At 38.9% G+C, this 15,538-nt stretch overlaps 1 protein-coding gene across 1 annotated transcript; it reads right to left on the bottom strand.

The window, feature by feature from the left end:
* Nucleotides 1-583: 583 nt before the first annotated feature.
* LOC122305256 (type II inositol polyphosphate 5-phosphatase 15-like) lies at nucleotides 584-15,253 on the bottom strand. Its single transcript, XM_043117639.1, has 11 exons — nucleotides 14,330-15,253; nucleotides 13,658-13,910; nucleotides 9,042-9,834; nucleotides 7,831-7,955; nucleotides 5,777-5,861; nucleotides 4,043-4,208; nucleotides 3,909-3,949; nucleotides 3,531-3,804; nucleotides 3,073-3,196; nucleotides 1,652-2,012; nucleotides 584-1,258 (listed from the first exon to the last, which is right to left on the bottom strand). Exons 1-11 carry the CDS (start codon nucleotides 15,072-15,074, stop codon nucleotides 902-904), a joined length of 3,324 nt encoding a protein of 1,107 aa, XP_042973573.1. The 5' UTR covers nucleotides 15,075-15,253; the 3' UTR covers nucleotides 584-901.
* Nucleotides 15,254-15,538: the final 285 nt, after the last annotated feature.

The following is a 15,538-nucleotide window of genomic DNA, read 5'->3' as shown; positions in this document are numbered from 1 at the left end:
TATCTAGTAATTAGAAATGATGAAATCCAAGTTTTAAACCATTAAACTTCCAAATTATTGTCAACTTAAATTACTAAATTCATAGGAAAATATGAATGGTGTGACTCAACATAAGCAAAACACTTGATGTTAAAACGATATATCGTAGTTGACGATGACTAGATGTACCAGGTCCCGACAATATATTATGAATCCCATTCCCCAGTTTTCACCCAATTTTACCTTTTGTTTCAGTTCTTTTCTCATATTATCTAGGTAAAGAATAGCTTGTCCTGACATTAATGGAGCCGAGCCTATTTGGGCTATAGTCCCAGCAAAGTCAATTTTCAATAAATGGGAGTGTCTATTCACAATAAAGAAATCAAACGAAAATATGGAGTTTCTCGACAGGAAGTTGAACTAATAAATCAAATTTTCAAACCATTGAAATACAGCAGGAGCAGCAACCTAAAAACAAGAACAAGCAACTCAAAGCCATCTATGAAAGTTTGCTGTGGTATCTGCTCTACTTGATCTAAATGAGGACAGATGTCGATAATATTTCACAGTAAATGGGTTCATCGATTATAGAGTAGATCATATAGAAATCCAAATCCCTCCTGCTGCGTGACTTATTCACTTTTCTGTACACTTGAAACCAGAAAATTACAAGATGGACTTGTAGCTTTGTCCGTCAAACTGATGACAGTTCAAAAAATTGACACCAGATGAACTATAAATAAAAAATGCTATGAATGCAAATCAACTAGGAAAAAAATAATAAAGAATTAAAAGGCAACTTGACAGCTCAAGTATTTACATCGAGGTGATTGTATGACAGGACTATATCGAGAAAGGAGGATCCCTAAAGCCAGTGTCTTGTTTTTCTCACTTGACTAAATGCCTGTTATTAGCGTCTACTTTAAGGACTATGCATATTTTGGAGGTGGGCAACCACATCATAGGAACTGCTAAGGCGTTGAACATCTGACCGGAGAAGAGCTGTTCCTTGGATTTGCCTAGAGTTGTTCGGTTCAGGGCCAAACCGTTTTGTCTTGGACGTAAAGCAATGGCGCACGCGAACACGGTGATTTTTTGTCTCGGTTGTGTTGCTGCCCCGCACGATAACCACCAATATTACTTCCTTGTCTCTGTTGTCTTCACACCACCAATTCTGTGGAACACCATCCACAAACTCTTCCAGAGTTTGGAATTCCTCGTGATGAACTGAGATCTCTCCAATATGATTAGGTCTGACTATCCCAGCTGCTGGAGTGACCTGGTTTAAATGCAAGAAAAATAAAGAAGACAATTTTAAATCTAGATCCAGCAGAACATCTGATCTCTGAAGCCTAATGATGGAACTATTAGCTTATAAATTCACAGTAAATTACTATTTCATGTACTAAAGAACATTACACTGGACCAGATCTAGGCACAGATAGATATCAATAAAAATAGAAAGCCACTAAAGTTGTAGAATGACATTAATAAAATATATATCCTGAGGACACCATAACTTTTACTAACATAACATAACATCACATGACAGTAACCTAGGCACTGTCAGGTCTAACGTAATTGTCCGGGCAGATATGCATCACCAGCTATATTGATTTGCTTTACCAGTACTAGGATACGGATAAGAGTTAATCAAGGAAAAAGAAGTCACCTCAAGCCATCGTGGGAAGCCAAAGGAACCTCTTGGACGATGATCAATTGCTTGTCCATCCTCCTCCACAGAAGACTGACCTTCACAAATCACTTCAAAGAAAGCCTCATTTTCACCGCACTTGTTTGTAATACGCAAAATAGATGTGTCCTGGTTTTGAAGGATTATGTTGTTTGTACTAACAATAGTTTCTGGTATTTTGCAGAGTTCCTTAAGCATTCGTTTGATCTTCTCATTCGATTCAAGTATTTCACCAAGCTCTTGTCTCCTTATCGACTCATCAACACGAGCAATATTGACATTAAATATGCAGCGGACAGGCTTGTGATCACTGTCTGTCACATCCATGCAAGCTTCATACCTATCGAACAGGAGCCATTAAGTTGTAAAAAATTTATTTTCCAGGAAAAGAAAAAAAGAAACAAACTTTTGTGAGTTGATGAATTTATATGATTATTTTTAAGGCAATAGAAACACATACATAGAGAGAGAAAAAGAGAGCACATGCCGAGATCAAATTGCACCAGGTATAATAGTCAAACCTCATTATCAAAAACAAAAGGATGGCAACTTTTGTGTGACTCTATTGAATCACATTCCCCCTTCTACACGTTTTCTGGTCCCATAAAAGATTTAGGCCTAGTTTGGTTTTACAAACCTTTGAAACCATCTCATATCATATCAACATCCAAACACCATTCAAACACAAACATTTTTCAATTTCAAATTTTCAAATTTTTCATCTAATCATTTACCTAATCATTACAACTTTCTCAAACTTCCAAACAAAACACAAAAAACAATTCAACTTTTTCAAATCCCAAACCAATAATAATATTAAAAATTTATATTTTAACCCTCTTTTAACTTTATCATTTTTTTTATTCAACTTTTTCTATTTCCTTTCCCAAAACCCCATAAAAATCTTAACTCAAACTATTTCGCTGCTATTCACAAATTATCTCACTACTATTTACAGCTTTCCCATCTCATCTATGTAATCAAACGAGACCTTAGTTGCCATCTAATTTACATGAAATTTTATGCAGATCAATTAGCTAAAAGAGTCCAGTCAAATTAATTTGTTATAAGCATGAAATGCTTGGGAAAATGCCATATAACATAGCTTTGATGATAGAGAAATGATTTGTACAACCTCCAAATAGATAAGTCCCACACAAGCCCTTGTAAAAAAGTGGACTCCACCTAAAAAAAGTGTAAAAAAACTTATTCTTTATTATTGGGAACCACCTTTTTACAAAGGGCTTGTATGAGACTTTTCTATTTGAGGCTTGTACCTAGCATTACTCTTGACAATATATGGATATTTGTAAATTATTTGAAGCATCATGTACGATATGTTTGTAGGAGTAATTTCTCCCTATAAATGTGTCAAAAGCAATCATGGTTGGAAAACTTACCTTAATATAGATGAGACTAAAGGACACTCTAAGCTGCACTCAGATAACAAAGTTGACCGGCTATCACGGTATAAAATTCTGTCACACCAGGCAGGAATGCGCTTCTTTTCACCCGAATCATACCCTACAGAAAATTCAGAGACCAGTTTTTTAGCAGCCCTTGTAAGTGGACAATCTACAAGAGGAGATCCATATGCAATGACTTCCAAAAGGTTCCTCCCCCCCAAAAGTTTGGTAAGCATTTACAACATATCAATTAGAAAAGAAAAGCTTTTAAAAACAGGACAAATGCTTAATGGAGTGAAAAACGAATAAAGTAGTCACTACATGCTCTTCTAACCAGCTCAATTCAGAACCAATAAATCAATAAAGTCACTTCTTCCCTTTGGGTTTCTCTTTTTTATTCCCTGGCAAATACAAGAAATATAAAAATTCATATGTGTCATGATTAAACCAACCTGCTAAACCACCTCGATGCCTTTCAAACTTGTAGGTGGGAGGGAATGTAATAACTGCTTCACGCATCCCTTGGAAGACATTACCAGCTTCCATTTCTGTTCGGAGCTGATCCCTTTCTCTAAGCCACTCAAAGCATCTTTGAGAAATAAAGTCCCTTGCTTCATCATAAGAGATATCATCAAGCCGATAATTGAAATCACCAAGAAATATGACCATGTCCGCATCAGATAACTCAGGCATTCCTTCTGCAGTGCGTGTGTTAGCACCAATAGCCTGCAGAGGAATCATGGCTCATCACAAACTGGAGTACAATCATTTATTAAAAAAACAATCTAGCAATGAAAATGGCGTCTGTAACAGTCGATACAATTACGTACATTAGGACCACAGAGCATTTGAACAGCAGAAGAAGAACCAGCTACAACAGAAAAGATCAATTAGAACTATTACATGCCAAGTTAAATATATTGAGAAGGCAAGCAAGAAAAACAACACAGGTACAGCACCATACCAGCTGTGGCATTGAAAAGATTAGTTGGCCGGGAAAATGTCATTGTTCGATATACATGATCAAAGTCTGCATTTCGCCGATTAACTGCTTCTAAATGGGCAGCAAAGTGACAGTTAACTAAGCACATTATCCGGTCATACACTCTGAGCCTTAAACCAACAGCTCCCTGGTCAGACAATTTAGCAAACCCATCAAGAGAGTAACCAACAATAACCTATAGTTGAATAATGAAACGGGTTCCACATGAACCAAAGAATCCAAGTATTTACATTTGATCTTGTCTATAAATATAAGGTAGACACTCTCAACTTAGAGAATAATTGAAACCTTTTGAAAAGTCATAAAAGACTAAAGAGCCATCAACACTTGTTTAGAAGAATCTGATAGCCAGCAGTAGCAGAAAAAAGAAGTCTGCGTTTTTTTTTTTGATAGGTAATCAAAGATATTATATTCATAGAAATAGGTAAAGCCCAGTTACACAGGAAGTATACATGAAGAATGCCTAACTAGTGGTAAAAAGAAGTCTGCTTATTAGAATGACACCATGGATTTTTTAATCTAGAATTCAAAACTGATATTACATTAACTTCCTCATCAGGTAAAATAATTTGACCACACAATAGGTGCAACATGAACTAATAGGGCTGAAAACCAATGCCTTCGGTGCAGTTACTGCACCGACACCTAAAATCTACATCTTTCTCGACCGAAACCGATCGTAGGGAGGAAGGGAACTGGCCGGAGCTCGATCCGTCGGCATCGATCGGTTCTGCGGTTTGGGAATCGGTTTCCCATCACAATTCACATTTCACAATCCATAAACCAAGGCTTTCAAAACACAATCCCAAAAAAAAACTTAGAAGTAATTTTTTTTTTTTTTTATAAATAAATTTGATGTAACAAATCACAAACGACAAAATTACAAATACATTATACAATCTATCACAATGTGGATCTGTGATGGTGCCGCTGGAAGTGGAGAGAGAGAGAGAGAGAGAGAGAGAGAGAGAGAGAGAGAGAGAGAGAGAGAGAGAGAGAGAGAGAGATTTGTGAATCTCTGATGGTGCCACTGCGTTGCCGCTGGAAGGGTTGCTGGAGAGGTTGGCAGTGGCAATGGGCCATGGCTGCGCCGCTTGAGAGAGAGAGAGAGAGAGAGAGAGAGAGATGGAAACTTGAAGAAATATATAAGTATATTTGAAAAAATATATAGATAAGCTGATGTAAGATGGTTCAGTGGTTTTTTCCTGGGTCAAACCGCGAATTGAACCCGCTGACATCGGTTTGGCTTAAATCCTACTGCTGGCCGACCTGTTCTCTACCGGTTTTAGCCGGTTCCCAACTCCGGCGGCTGGTATGATCAGTTCCGGCCGGTTTCTCAGTCTTTTGTACAGCCCTATGAACTAAAGATAATAGAAGCCATCCTAAGTAAAAAATATTATATCATATATAACTATTCTTATCCTTAAAAAATATTATATCATATATAACTATTCTTATCCTTTTCTTTTTTGTTAAGTTTTTGTTAGTTTTCTTCCTAGTATTAGCGCTGCTAGGGTTTGAGGGAAATTTCTTCTTCCTCTTTTTGTTTTTTGTTTTTGCAATGTCTTATGGTTTTTAAGATGGGTATGATGGGGAAAGAATATTTTCTCGACATAAATGACAGTAAAAAGAAACATACTCATTAAATAACCATCATACAATGAAAACCAATAGAACAGACTAGGACAAGGTTACCTTATTACCAATTGCACGCCCAAAGCCACATGGAACTGCTGCAACATCAACATCGCCAACATGAACTCTAAGATTGTTTCTAACCCTGAAATACAACATCTCAACTATCAAAAATGAGAAAGTCAACAATGACAGAGGTCCAAAACAAGATTAAAGAGAAAGAAATAGACACCTAAAAATAGAAATATACACATTTTTTTTTTTTTAATAAGAGATAAATATTATTAAGATGAATGAGATAGACATAAGCCGTGTACACCGGAAGTATACATAAGCACACCTAAAAACATTCTAACTGCGATGCATTAAAGACAAAAAATCATGGGTGTTGTCCCCATTTAGTACAATAGCGGAAAACCAAAGCAATAAAGTGTGGAGAAAAAAATTCTTCAGCTCCTCCCTTGTACGTTCCTTATCGTCAAAACAACGCGCATTCCTTTCTATCCAAATACACCACATGATACATAACGGAATTATCTTCCACACCGCCGCCACTTGATGACAACCTTGGAACTTCCTCCAAGCACCCAACAAATCCTCCACCCTTGAAGGCATCACCCAAGGAACATCAACCCTTTGAAAGATCTCATCCCACAACCCCCTTGCTACCTCACAATGCAATAGAAGATGGTCCACAGATTCACCATTCTTTTTGCACATATAACACCAATCTACCACAACACAACCCCTCTTCCTCAAATTGTCTGTAGTCAAGATCTTCCCATGAGCAGCATTCCAAATAAAAAAAACAACTTTAGAGGGAACCTAGGACTTCCAAATAATTTTCCAAGGGAACGGGGTATTGTCTTGTATTGTCAAGATGTTATAATACGCCTTAACCATACATTTCTTATTATTGGACCTCCACTTCAACCTATCCCCCCTTGTCGTAGGCATCCCCTTGGAGTAAAGTAAGCTGAAAAAATCTGAAACAATAGCTAATTCCCAGTCATGAAAATTCCTAGTAAAAAGAATATTCCACTGGTGAGAGCCATGCGAAAAGATTCGCATATCCGCTACTGAAGACTCCCTATTCGCTGCAATGCTATAAAGCGCCAGAAACGCCATTTTCAATGCATGATCTCCACATCACACATCCCGCCAAAAACTGATACGGTTGCCCTTGCCTGCTACAAAACAGATCTGATTTTCAAAACATGTCCACCCCCTCCTTATAAACTTCCATAAGCCCACTCCATATCCCCCTCTCACTACATTAGAACACCACCCACCCCAAGCCGCTCCATATCTAGCATCGATGATTGCCTTCCACAAGGATGCCTCCTCCGAATGATATCTCCACAACCATTTCCCCAGCAACACTTTATTAAAAGTTCTCAAGTCACACACTCCCAACCCCCCCGTACAACTAGAGCACATACTATCCTCAATTTCACCAGGTGGAATTTCTTCTCCTCCCCCATAAACACCCCCCCCCCCCCCCCCCCCCCCCCCCCCCCCAACCCCCAAAAACAAGAACCCCCTAAATAATCACTCAATCCTATTCACCACCCCTACAGGCATCAGAAATAGGGATAAGTAGTAAGTAGGGAGATTAGTAAGAGTGCTCTTAATAAGGATGAGACAACCCCCTTTCAATAAATACATCCGTTTCCAACCAACCAACCTTTTCTCTATTCTCCACCACCCCATCCCAGATATATATACACATTATGAGGAGCTGAACATCACAGAAAATCAATTAGGTCATTGCTTTATGGTGCATTTCAGGAGGCAATGCTATCTGAAATTGCGCATTGCTTCTTTGTTTTTCGATCTTTATCAAAAAAAAAAAAGGCCAGATTACTACCAAGTGTAAAGGAAAAGATGGCCTGATTTAAGATGAAAAATATGATCAACGCATTTCCATTTTTGATAAGAAAATGTGTATTAAAATCGGTGCCATGAAAAACTCGTTTCAAATATCATTTTTAACAAGCCAGTGAAATTAAATCAGACATCCTTAAATACTCTAAAGTTTAAAAGAGTTCAATTTATAAATTTTAGATAATCCCCCAGAGCTCAGTTAAGATCTTTCCATGACATATACTCACCACACAGCAATGAGTAAACCTGCCAGCTGCCTAGAACCAACACGTTCAAATGTTGATCCTTCATCCAATGTTTTGCCTATCATATCCAGCCACCAATGCCCAACAGAACTCCCTTCAAGTCCAACCTACAGTTGATATGGAGAAAAGAAAAAGTAAACTAGAGGTGATAAAATCCTACTGTGAAGAGATCAGGTAAAGTTTTCAATAATAAGGAGAGAAAGAAACCAGTCTTTCTTTCACAGCCCTTCTCCTTTGATTTACAACGATAAGGCCATGAACATCGGTTTGAAATAGCCCACTTAGTTGTATATCTTTTTTTTCCTTTTCAACAAATATTGTTTAACATTAAAAAAAATACCAGCCAATCAATGAAACTAATGTAAAGGGTACTTAAATTTTGCATGATTTTGTAATTTTCATGAGTTTTCTGGTATAACATATAAAATGAAGCCTTTTCACAAAATTCAAAGACAATGCTGTCTAAATTCCATTTATATCCTCTCAGCCAAGCTATCTTCTCCCACTATCTATAATGTGTTCACAGCTTTCCCCACCCATTTCCAGTTCCTCTCAGCCCAAATATATTAAAGTTCTGTAATGATATCTAAAAATTTTCCAATGCTATCTAAATATCAGAAGACTGATAATTTTATTTTTTTACTGGCATCAGGTGTCTTCAAACAGCATCTCGACTAATCCCAAGGGTGCAGATGCCCTTGGCAAGGAATTTTCTGCAAGTGCACCTCGGGTAATTCAAGGGGAAAATCCCCTAGTCCGATGACCCCTAGAGATTGTTTGCATACAAGGGGATTTGAATCTTAGACCTAAGGGGAGCATACCCCCAAACCCAAGGCTTTTACCACTTGAGGCACCCCCTAGGGGTCTCAGTCCTGAGCCTCTTGAGTTGTTAGTATGTATTCTCAAACATTACAACATGCATCAAAAGTGTACATTTGAGAAGCTTTTCATTGTTTTGAAGGAGAACTTCTGATGTTTTTTACACAAATGCATTTAAGAATCTATACTTTCTGACCCCAACAAAATCCATGGTACGATGTGGCTTAACATTAATAGAGTACATGATAAGCGTGTGAAATGTCTCACTTTTCTTCCAAATGTTAAACATAAAATTGGTTAAGTTTCACTATGTTCAACTTAATGGCAACAGTGTTCAACCAAAAGAAGAGGGCACCACCAAAAGAAATACTTACAGTCTCTTTAGCTGCAGATAATGCAAGAACACCAGCACCCATTTCAACTTCTTGCAACCCAACAACAATAATCCCAACATCTGAGACGTCAGAATGTAGCCAGGAGATAAGTGACTCATGAGATGCCCTTCCTTGTCCAACATTCCAAGTGCCAGCCAAAACTTTCACATTTTCTGTCCTTGTGTACACAAATTCTTTTCCAGCCAATTCTGAGCGTAGTATGCTGTCAAGAGGTCCTGGAGATGTGATGTTCCATCCACGTATGCCACCATGATTAGCCAAGGTGAAAATATAACCAGCTCCAACTGTCATTTCTATCACAGGACTGCTGTGAGCTACCCACTCTCCGAGCAGATAACCAACGAGGTTGAGTACCTGGACTGTTCCACTTGCATAGCCAACCCATATACGTTGCCCAAATGTACAAAAACATTGAACAGCAAAAGGATGATACTGAAACTCTTGTATACGATTGCCGCTGCCATCCCACTGCACAAGTAGGCCACTTGTACATCCAGTCCAAATCATCCCATCTACTGTCAATACCAATGCCTCAGTTCTGCGATTGTCATCTCCAAATGCCCCCTTTGCTGCAGCTCGACGAACAGCACCTGCTGCCCCCATTATGGCATTGCGTGAACGCTGAAAAAAACCAAAGGAACCCTGCATTTTTTCTTTTTTTGAACTAGAGATATGTTCGAGTGAAAAATCCTGTAGAGGAGAAAATTCCACCCGGTTCTCAATTTGACCGTCTGTATTGAACACCTTTAGTAACTCCCTTGTCCGAGCATCCCTGTAAAATAAAAGCACAAAAATAAATCAAATCCATAGATGGAGAAAATCTAAGAAAAAACTGAACCAGACACCATGGGAATATATTTTCTTTTTATAGGTAAAAGAAGTTTTATTGATCCTCGTAAATAGGCAAAACCCGAGTATACACGAGTATACAAGAAAAGCCTAGTTACAAAACTACGTGCTACGGATAGTAGCATACAAATCATTAAGACCCGTTCCATTCCATGCAATAGAAGAGGCCAAAAGCAACAGAGTATGGAAGAAAAAGTCCCTAAAGCTGTCCAGGGAGCGTTCCCTATCCTCAAAACAGTGGCCATTTCTTTTGTTCCATGTGCACCACATTAGGCATAAATGTATCATCTTCCATACAGCAGCAATCTGGTGATTTGGCGGTTTTGGGCATCATTACAAAACAATAACTATGGGCATCATTCCATGCACAGATACACCACACCACAAATAAGCGTGCACCACACTGATATAAATGGCTTACAGCCCCAAATTAAAAGTGGCATATTTTACTTACTGTAATCAAATTAGTGACCATCATTTCCTCCTCACCTTCAAAAGCATAGTTTATGCATGCTATGCATGGACCAAAATTTAAAACAAAAAAAATCTGGTGATCCAGCATATTAGTCATTGGGCTAGTTACCAAGCCAAAACTACCTCATGGATAATCCTCGATAATAAGATCATTGGTTGGATTGAGTAACCACATGGGAAAGAACTGAACAAAGAAGATTGGCAGCAATAGATGATTCCATTCAAGGAAGCAGTTTCCTTTAAACTTGGTAATGTATAAAAAAAAGTAATTCAAAAAACGACAAAACTATATTAAAGTAATTTTTTAATTGCAAAAATACATTCTTGAATCGGTACTAATTGCTAATGAATGTTTGGAAAGTAGGATCAGAGCTGGAGCTCCTAGAATTCTTTGCAAACTAGACATGGATAAGGCTTATGATCATGTTAATTGACACTCTTTGTTGCACCTTCTGGGTGGGTATGGATTGGGGGAGAGGTAGTGCAAGTGGATGAAGCATTGTATTACCTACTGCTAGATTTTCGGTTTTGGTAAATGGCCACCTTGTGGGTTTTTTTAATAGTTCCCATGGTTTGAGACAAGGGGATCCTTTGTCTCTTTTACTCTTTGTTCTAATAATGGATGTGCAGAGCAGGATGTTGGAGGCAGCTATGGATGGGTGTTTCCTTTTTGGTTCTTCGGTGGGTAGATCTTCAATAGCAGTGTAAATGTCTCACATCTCCTCTTTGTTGATGACACATAATTTTTTGTGAGCCAGATCTTGACCAGATTCATTCGTTGTGGGCCCTTTTGCTTTGCTTTGCTTTGCTTTGTTTTGAAGCTATTTTAGGCCTAAAGGTGAAATTGTTGAAGTCTGAAATGGTATTTGTTGGTTTGGTACATAATAAATGGGACTAGGCTAATATTTTGAGTTGTAAGGTGCCGTCTTTGCCAACGAAGTATCTCGGTCTTCTTTGGAGGTTCCTTGCAAGTGTAAGGCAATGTGGCATGGTGTTATTGAAAAGATAGGGTGGAGATTGGCAGGATGGAAAATAATTTATTTGTCTAAAGGGGGAAGAATAATCTTAATTAAGAGTATTTTATCAAACCTCCATTCGTATTTTATATCTTTATTTGCTTTGCCTGTAGGGTTGGCTGATATAATGGAAAAGATATTTCATGCTTTCTTTTGGGGAGGCTTGGGGGAATAAAAACATTTCATTTACTTAAGTGGGACAAGTTTTGCACCCCAATCTCTTGTGAAGGTTTGGGGGTTCGAAGGTTGAGAATTTTTAGTAAGGCACTTTTAGGGAAATGATTGTTGCAGTATCACATGGAAGGGGATGCTCTTTTGAGGAATGTGGGGAGGCTGGTGTCCAAATGAAGTGAGGTGCGTATGGTGTGGGAGTATGGAAATTTATTCAAAATGGATGGAGGGATTTCATTAGCACTTTCAGATATGGGTGGGTAGGGGATCTTGGATCAGATTTTGGCATGATATTTGGTGTGGAGATGTTGCCCTAAAGAATGCTTTCCCTTCTCTTTTTAGGATTGCATTGGATCAGGGAGCTTCTATGGCAGACTATATGGATGACTCCAATGGCTCTTTACAGTGGAATGTGAGGTCCATTAATGCTGTACATGATTGGAAGGTGCCCCATATCTCAGATTTTTACAGCATGTTGTATGGCTTGAAGATGGAGATAATTGAGGAGGATAGATTGCTTTGGATTCATCCTAGAAATAAGAATTTCCCGATCAAATCATTGTTCAAGGTTATGTCAACCCAATCCTCTAATGATTTTCCTAGGAAGTGCATTTGGAGAAGCAAAGTGCCCCTCAAGCTTGGTTTTTTCGTTGGTTGGCATCTCATGGGAAAATTTTGACTATAGATAATTTGAAAAAACATGGTCTGCTTATTATGGAGTGGCGCTTTATGTGCAAAAGAAATGGTGAATTGGTAGACCACCTTCTTCTCCATTGTGAAATGGTAAAGGTTTTGTGGGATGAGATTTTTTTTATAGGCTTGGTATTGCTTGGGTGATGCCTGGGAGGTGGTGGATCTACTGGTTTGTTGGAGAGGAATTCAGGGTAACCATCAAATTGTTTTCATTTGGAAGATGGTGCCATTATACTTTATATGGGATGAGAGGAACATATGTTGTTTCAAAAATAGAGAATGTTCGTTGGGAGGTGTTAGAGATTTTTTCTCCATTTAGGGAAACTTTCGAGGGTGTGGTTTACGAGACCGGGCTTTATTTTGCAGGGGTGGGTCCGAAAGGCCCTACCTTGGAGAGGTTCCCCGACATAAAAAAAAGAAAAAGAAAAAAAAAAGTGTTTTAAGAGATTTTTTCTCCATACATTGTTACTTGGGCATTAGCTATTGTATTGGATGGGACAAGTTTTCATGATTTATATGTAGCTCTTTCTAGCTCTTAGCTTGTAATTAGGTGTTTTCTCTTATATACTCCTTGTGTTGTGAAACGTGCGGCAATTGCTGATGAATTGTACGAAATAATCAAAAGAAGTAAAATAGAAATTGACACAGAGATTTAACGTGGTTCGGCGATGTGCCTACATCCACAAGAAGTGAGCGGCACGAATTCACTATCAATCAATTAGGGTTACATAAAGTGTATTTATACTAACCCTAGTTGTATGGACGTATTTAAGAAAATTACAAAAATACCCATGTGTTACATAATGTGTATTTATAGTAACCCTAGCCATACGGACGTATTTAAGAAAATTATAAAAATACCCCCCGTGTTACATAATGTGTATTTATACTAACCCTAGCCGTACGGACGTATTTAAGAAAATTACAAAAAATAACCCCGTGTTACATAATGTGTATTTATACTTACCCTAGTAGTCGCTCTGCTACGCTACGCTCCGGCATCTGCCTACTTTCAGTATATGAGCCATATACTTCAACACCCTATGTACTTGGACTATGCCTAAATATGTGCATTAATATTTTTTTTTTATAAGTAATAAGAAGTTTTATTGAATCAAGTAAATAGGCACAGCATAGGGAGTATACAAGCCAAAACAACTAAATACGAGCTAGGAACTAGTAGAAGCTAAAAAAAATCATGAAAATTATCCCCATTCAAAACAAGAACATTTTTCCAAAGACATCAAGTTTGAAAAAAAACTCTCTAATCCCTCCCAACGAATGTTCTCTATCTCTAATTATGCAGATTAATAAATATTTCTTACTTATAAAAAAAAAAAAAAAAAGTATTAAGGTTTGCATAAAACAACGATGCTGGAAATTAAAACATACCAGAGAGCAAATGACAGATAACCAGCACTCCACACTTTTGCTCTTGAATTATCAGATAACAGATACTTAACATCTGATGTTACTACGTCACTGAAACCATTGACAGTGAGTTGGCTCCGCAGGTCAATGTAAGACCTCTCCACTAATAGAGCAGCCATATGCCTTTCTTCATTAGTTAGTGAAAGAGATTTTTCAATAGCTTCCCATGGCCATATTTTAGTAGAACCACCTTCCGAACCTGACCACAGATCCCCTGAAAAAAAGTGAAACAAGATGAGGAAGTCGAAAGCGCATAGATGAATTCCAGCAATCCAAAGTCTTAAATAGTTGACTCGTTGGTAATGATTAAATTACAAAAAGCAAAAGAGGTAAGAGTCAGAAGTCAGAACCAGTACTTGTAAAATTTTCTTCTGGGAAGAGGCATTTGGTAACCTCTAAAGCTAATAGAGAATGTTTGAACACACCTTCTAGTTCACACTGATCTCTAATCTAATATTTATCCTTCGATCTATTCCCTCTCCAATTCCTTCTCGTATGCTATGCAGGTGCATTAATCACTGGCGTATTGACAATTTTTTTTAAACTATTCAACATTTCCAAGACAATCGTTTCATTTTTTACATAAACCAAATTCGCTGGCCAGGCAAATAATGAACCAGAGAATAGGCATACCATAAGACGTGATTACCAATGAAAGAACGGGGCCGCGGTGAGCCTGCCAAGACAAGCCCTCCTTGAAAAGACTCCTACATTCACCGTTTTGCTCCGATATCGTCATCTTCCAGCACCTGATTCTCCCATCCCCGTGCCCGCTCCACACCACTCTGGTCCCCTCATCCCTGACCAAACATATGGTAGGCGAAGTCGACACGGACTCCTGAAACGGAGCCGTATATTCATCCCCCGAGTTCAGGTCTCCAATCCCTGGCTCGTACAAGTCCTTGAAGTCCCAAACCCTAACCCCGCACTGGCTCCCGGCCCACAACTGGGAATCCGTAGAGGTGATGGTTCTCAAAAGGCAGGCAATCAGGGATTCTCTAAGCGGATGAGGCCGGAGTTCCAAGCAGGTCGGGCGACCCGGGTGGACGGCTGATCGTACGGGGACCTTGAAGATCCCGGTGGCACCACCCTTGGCGAAGAACTCAGGGAGGGAAGAGCGGTCGTTTGGGGGGTTAGTAGCGTCGTTTAAGAGCTTGCGGTCAAGGAATTGGAGCATGTAGTCAAGGCGCTTGGAGGTGGACTCGATGGACTTGGAAGACACGACGTCGTATTGGGATTGGTCGTCTTCATCGTCGTCGTCGGAGGAGGATTGGAAGTAGCGGTCAGGGACTCTTGGCGGCGGTGGTGAAGTTGGATTGAGAGGGGAAGAACAAGAAGTATAAACGTCGTCATCTAACTCGATGAGCGGCCGATCCATTTATATAAATCCGAACTCCCAGTGCGCTGAAGAAGAAAAAGAAGAAGAGAATGTTCGGAGACTTGGAAAGCGAGAGCGTGGGAAGGGAGAGGAAATCGAGGAGGGTGCTCGTGACTCAGGAAGTTTCAGACAAAACAGTGAATACTGTTGTTTGTTTGTTGGTTGGTTGGTCGAGACTTTTGAGAGTTTTTTTTTTTTTTAAACAGACTTTTGAGGGTTTACGACTTACGAGAACACAGAATTTTTTATAATAATTATTGAGTGTTGTGTTGTAAAATAACATTGTAAAATTGTATGACCACCTTGAGCTAGCCGTCAAATGCACAGTGTATAATGCCAGCATAGTACTGCATAGTAACTGGCATAGTAAATGGCCGACACAGTGTGTATAGTGCCAGCATAGTACTGCATAGTAACTGGCATAGTAAATGGCCGACATCGCACAGTGCGCATAGTGCCAGCAT

This window comes from Carya illinoinensis, chromosome 3 (genome assembly GCF_018687715.1).
Source record: "Carya illinoinensis cultivar Pawnee chromosome 3, C.illinoinensisPawnee_v1, whole genome shotgun sequence".
NCBI classification, from domain to species: Eukaryota; Viridiplantae; Streptophyta; class Magnoliopsida; order Fagales; family Juglandaceae; genus Carya; species Carya illinoinensis.
The sequence above is the reverse complement of the archived record's forward strand: the minus strand, read 5'-3'. Positions and strand labels throughout refer to the sequence as shown.

Bases quoted from the DNA above. Each gene is read 5' to 3' on its own strand.
- LOC122305256 (XM_043117639.1), bottom strand. From the start codon at position 15,074: ATGGATCGGCCGCTCATCGAGTTAGATGACGACGTTTATACTTCTTGT. The intron at 3,197-3,530 runs GTTGGTTTAATC...AATTTTCTGTAG, and splicing joins GCATCGAGGTGGTTTAGCAG to GGTATGATTCGGGTGAAAAG. The intron at 1,259-1,651 runs GTGACTTCTTTT...CATTTAAACCAG, and splicing joins GCTTCCCACGATGGCTTGAG to GTCACTCCAGCAGCTGGGAT.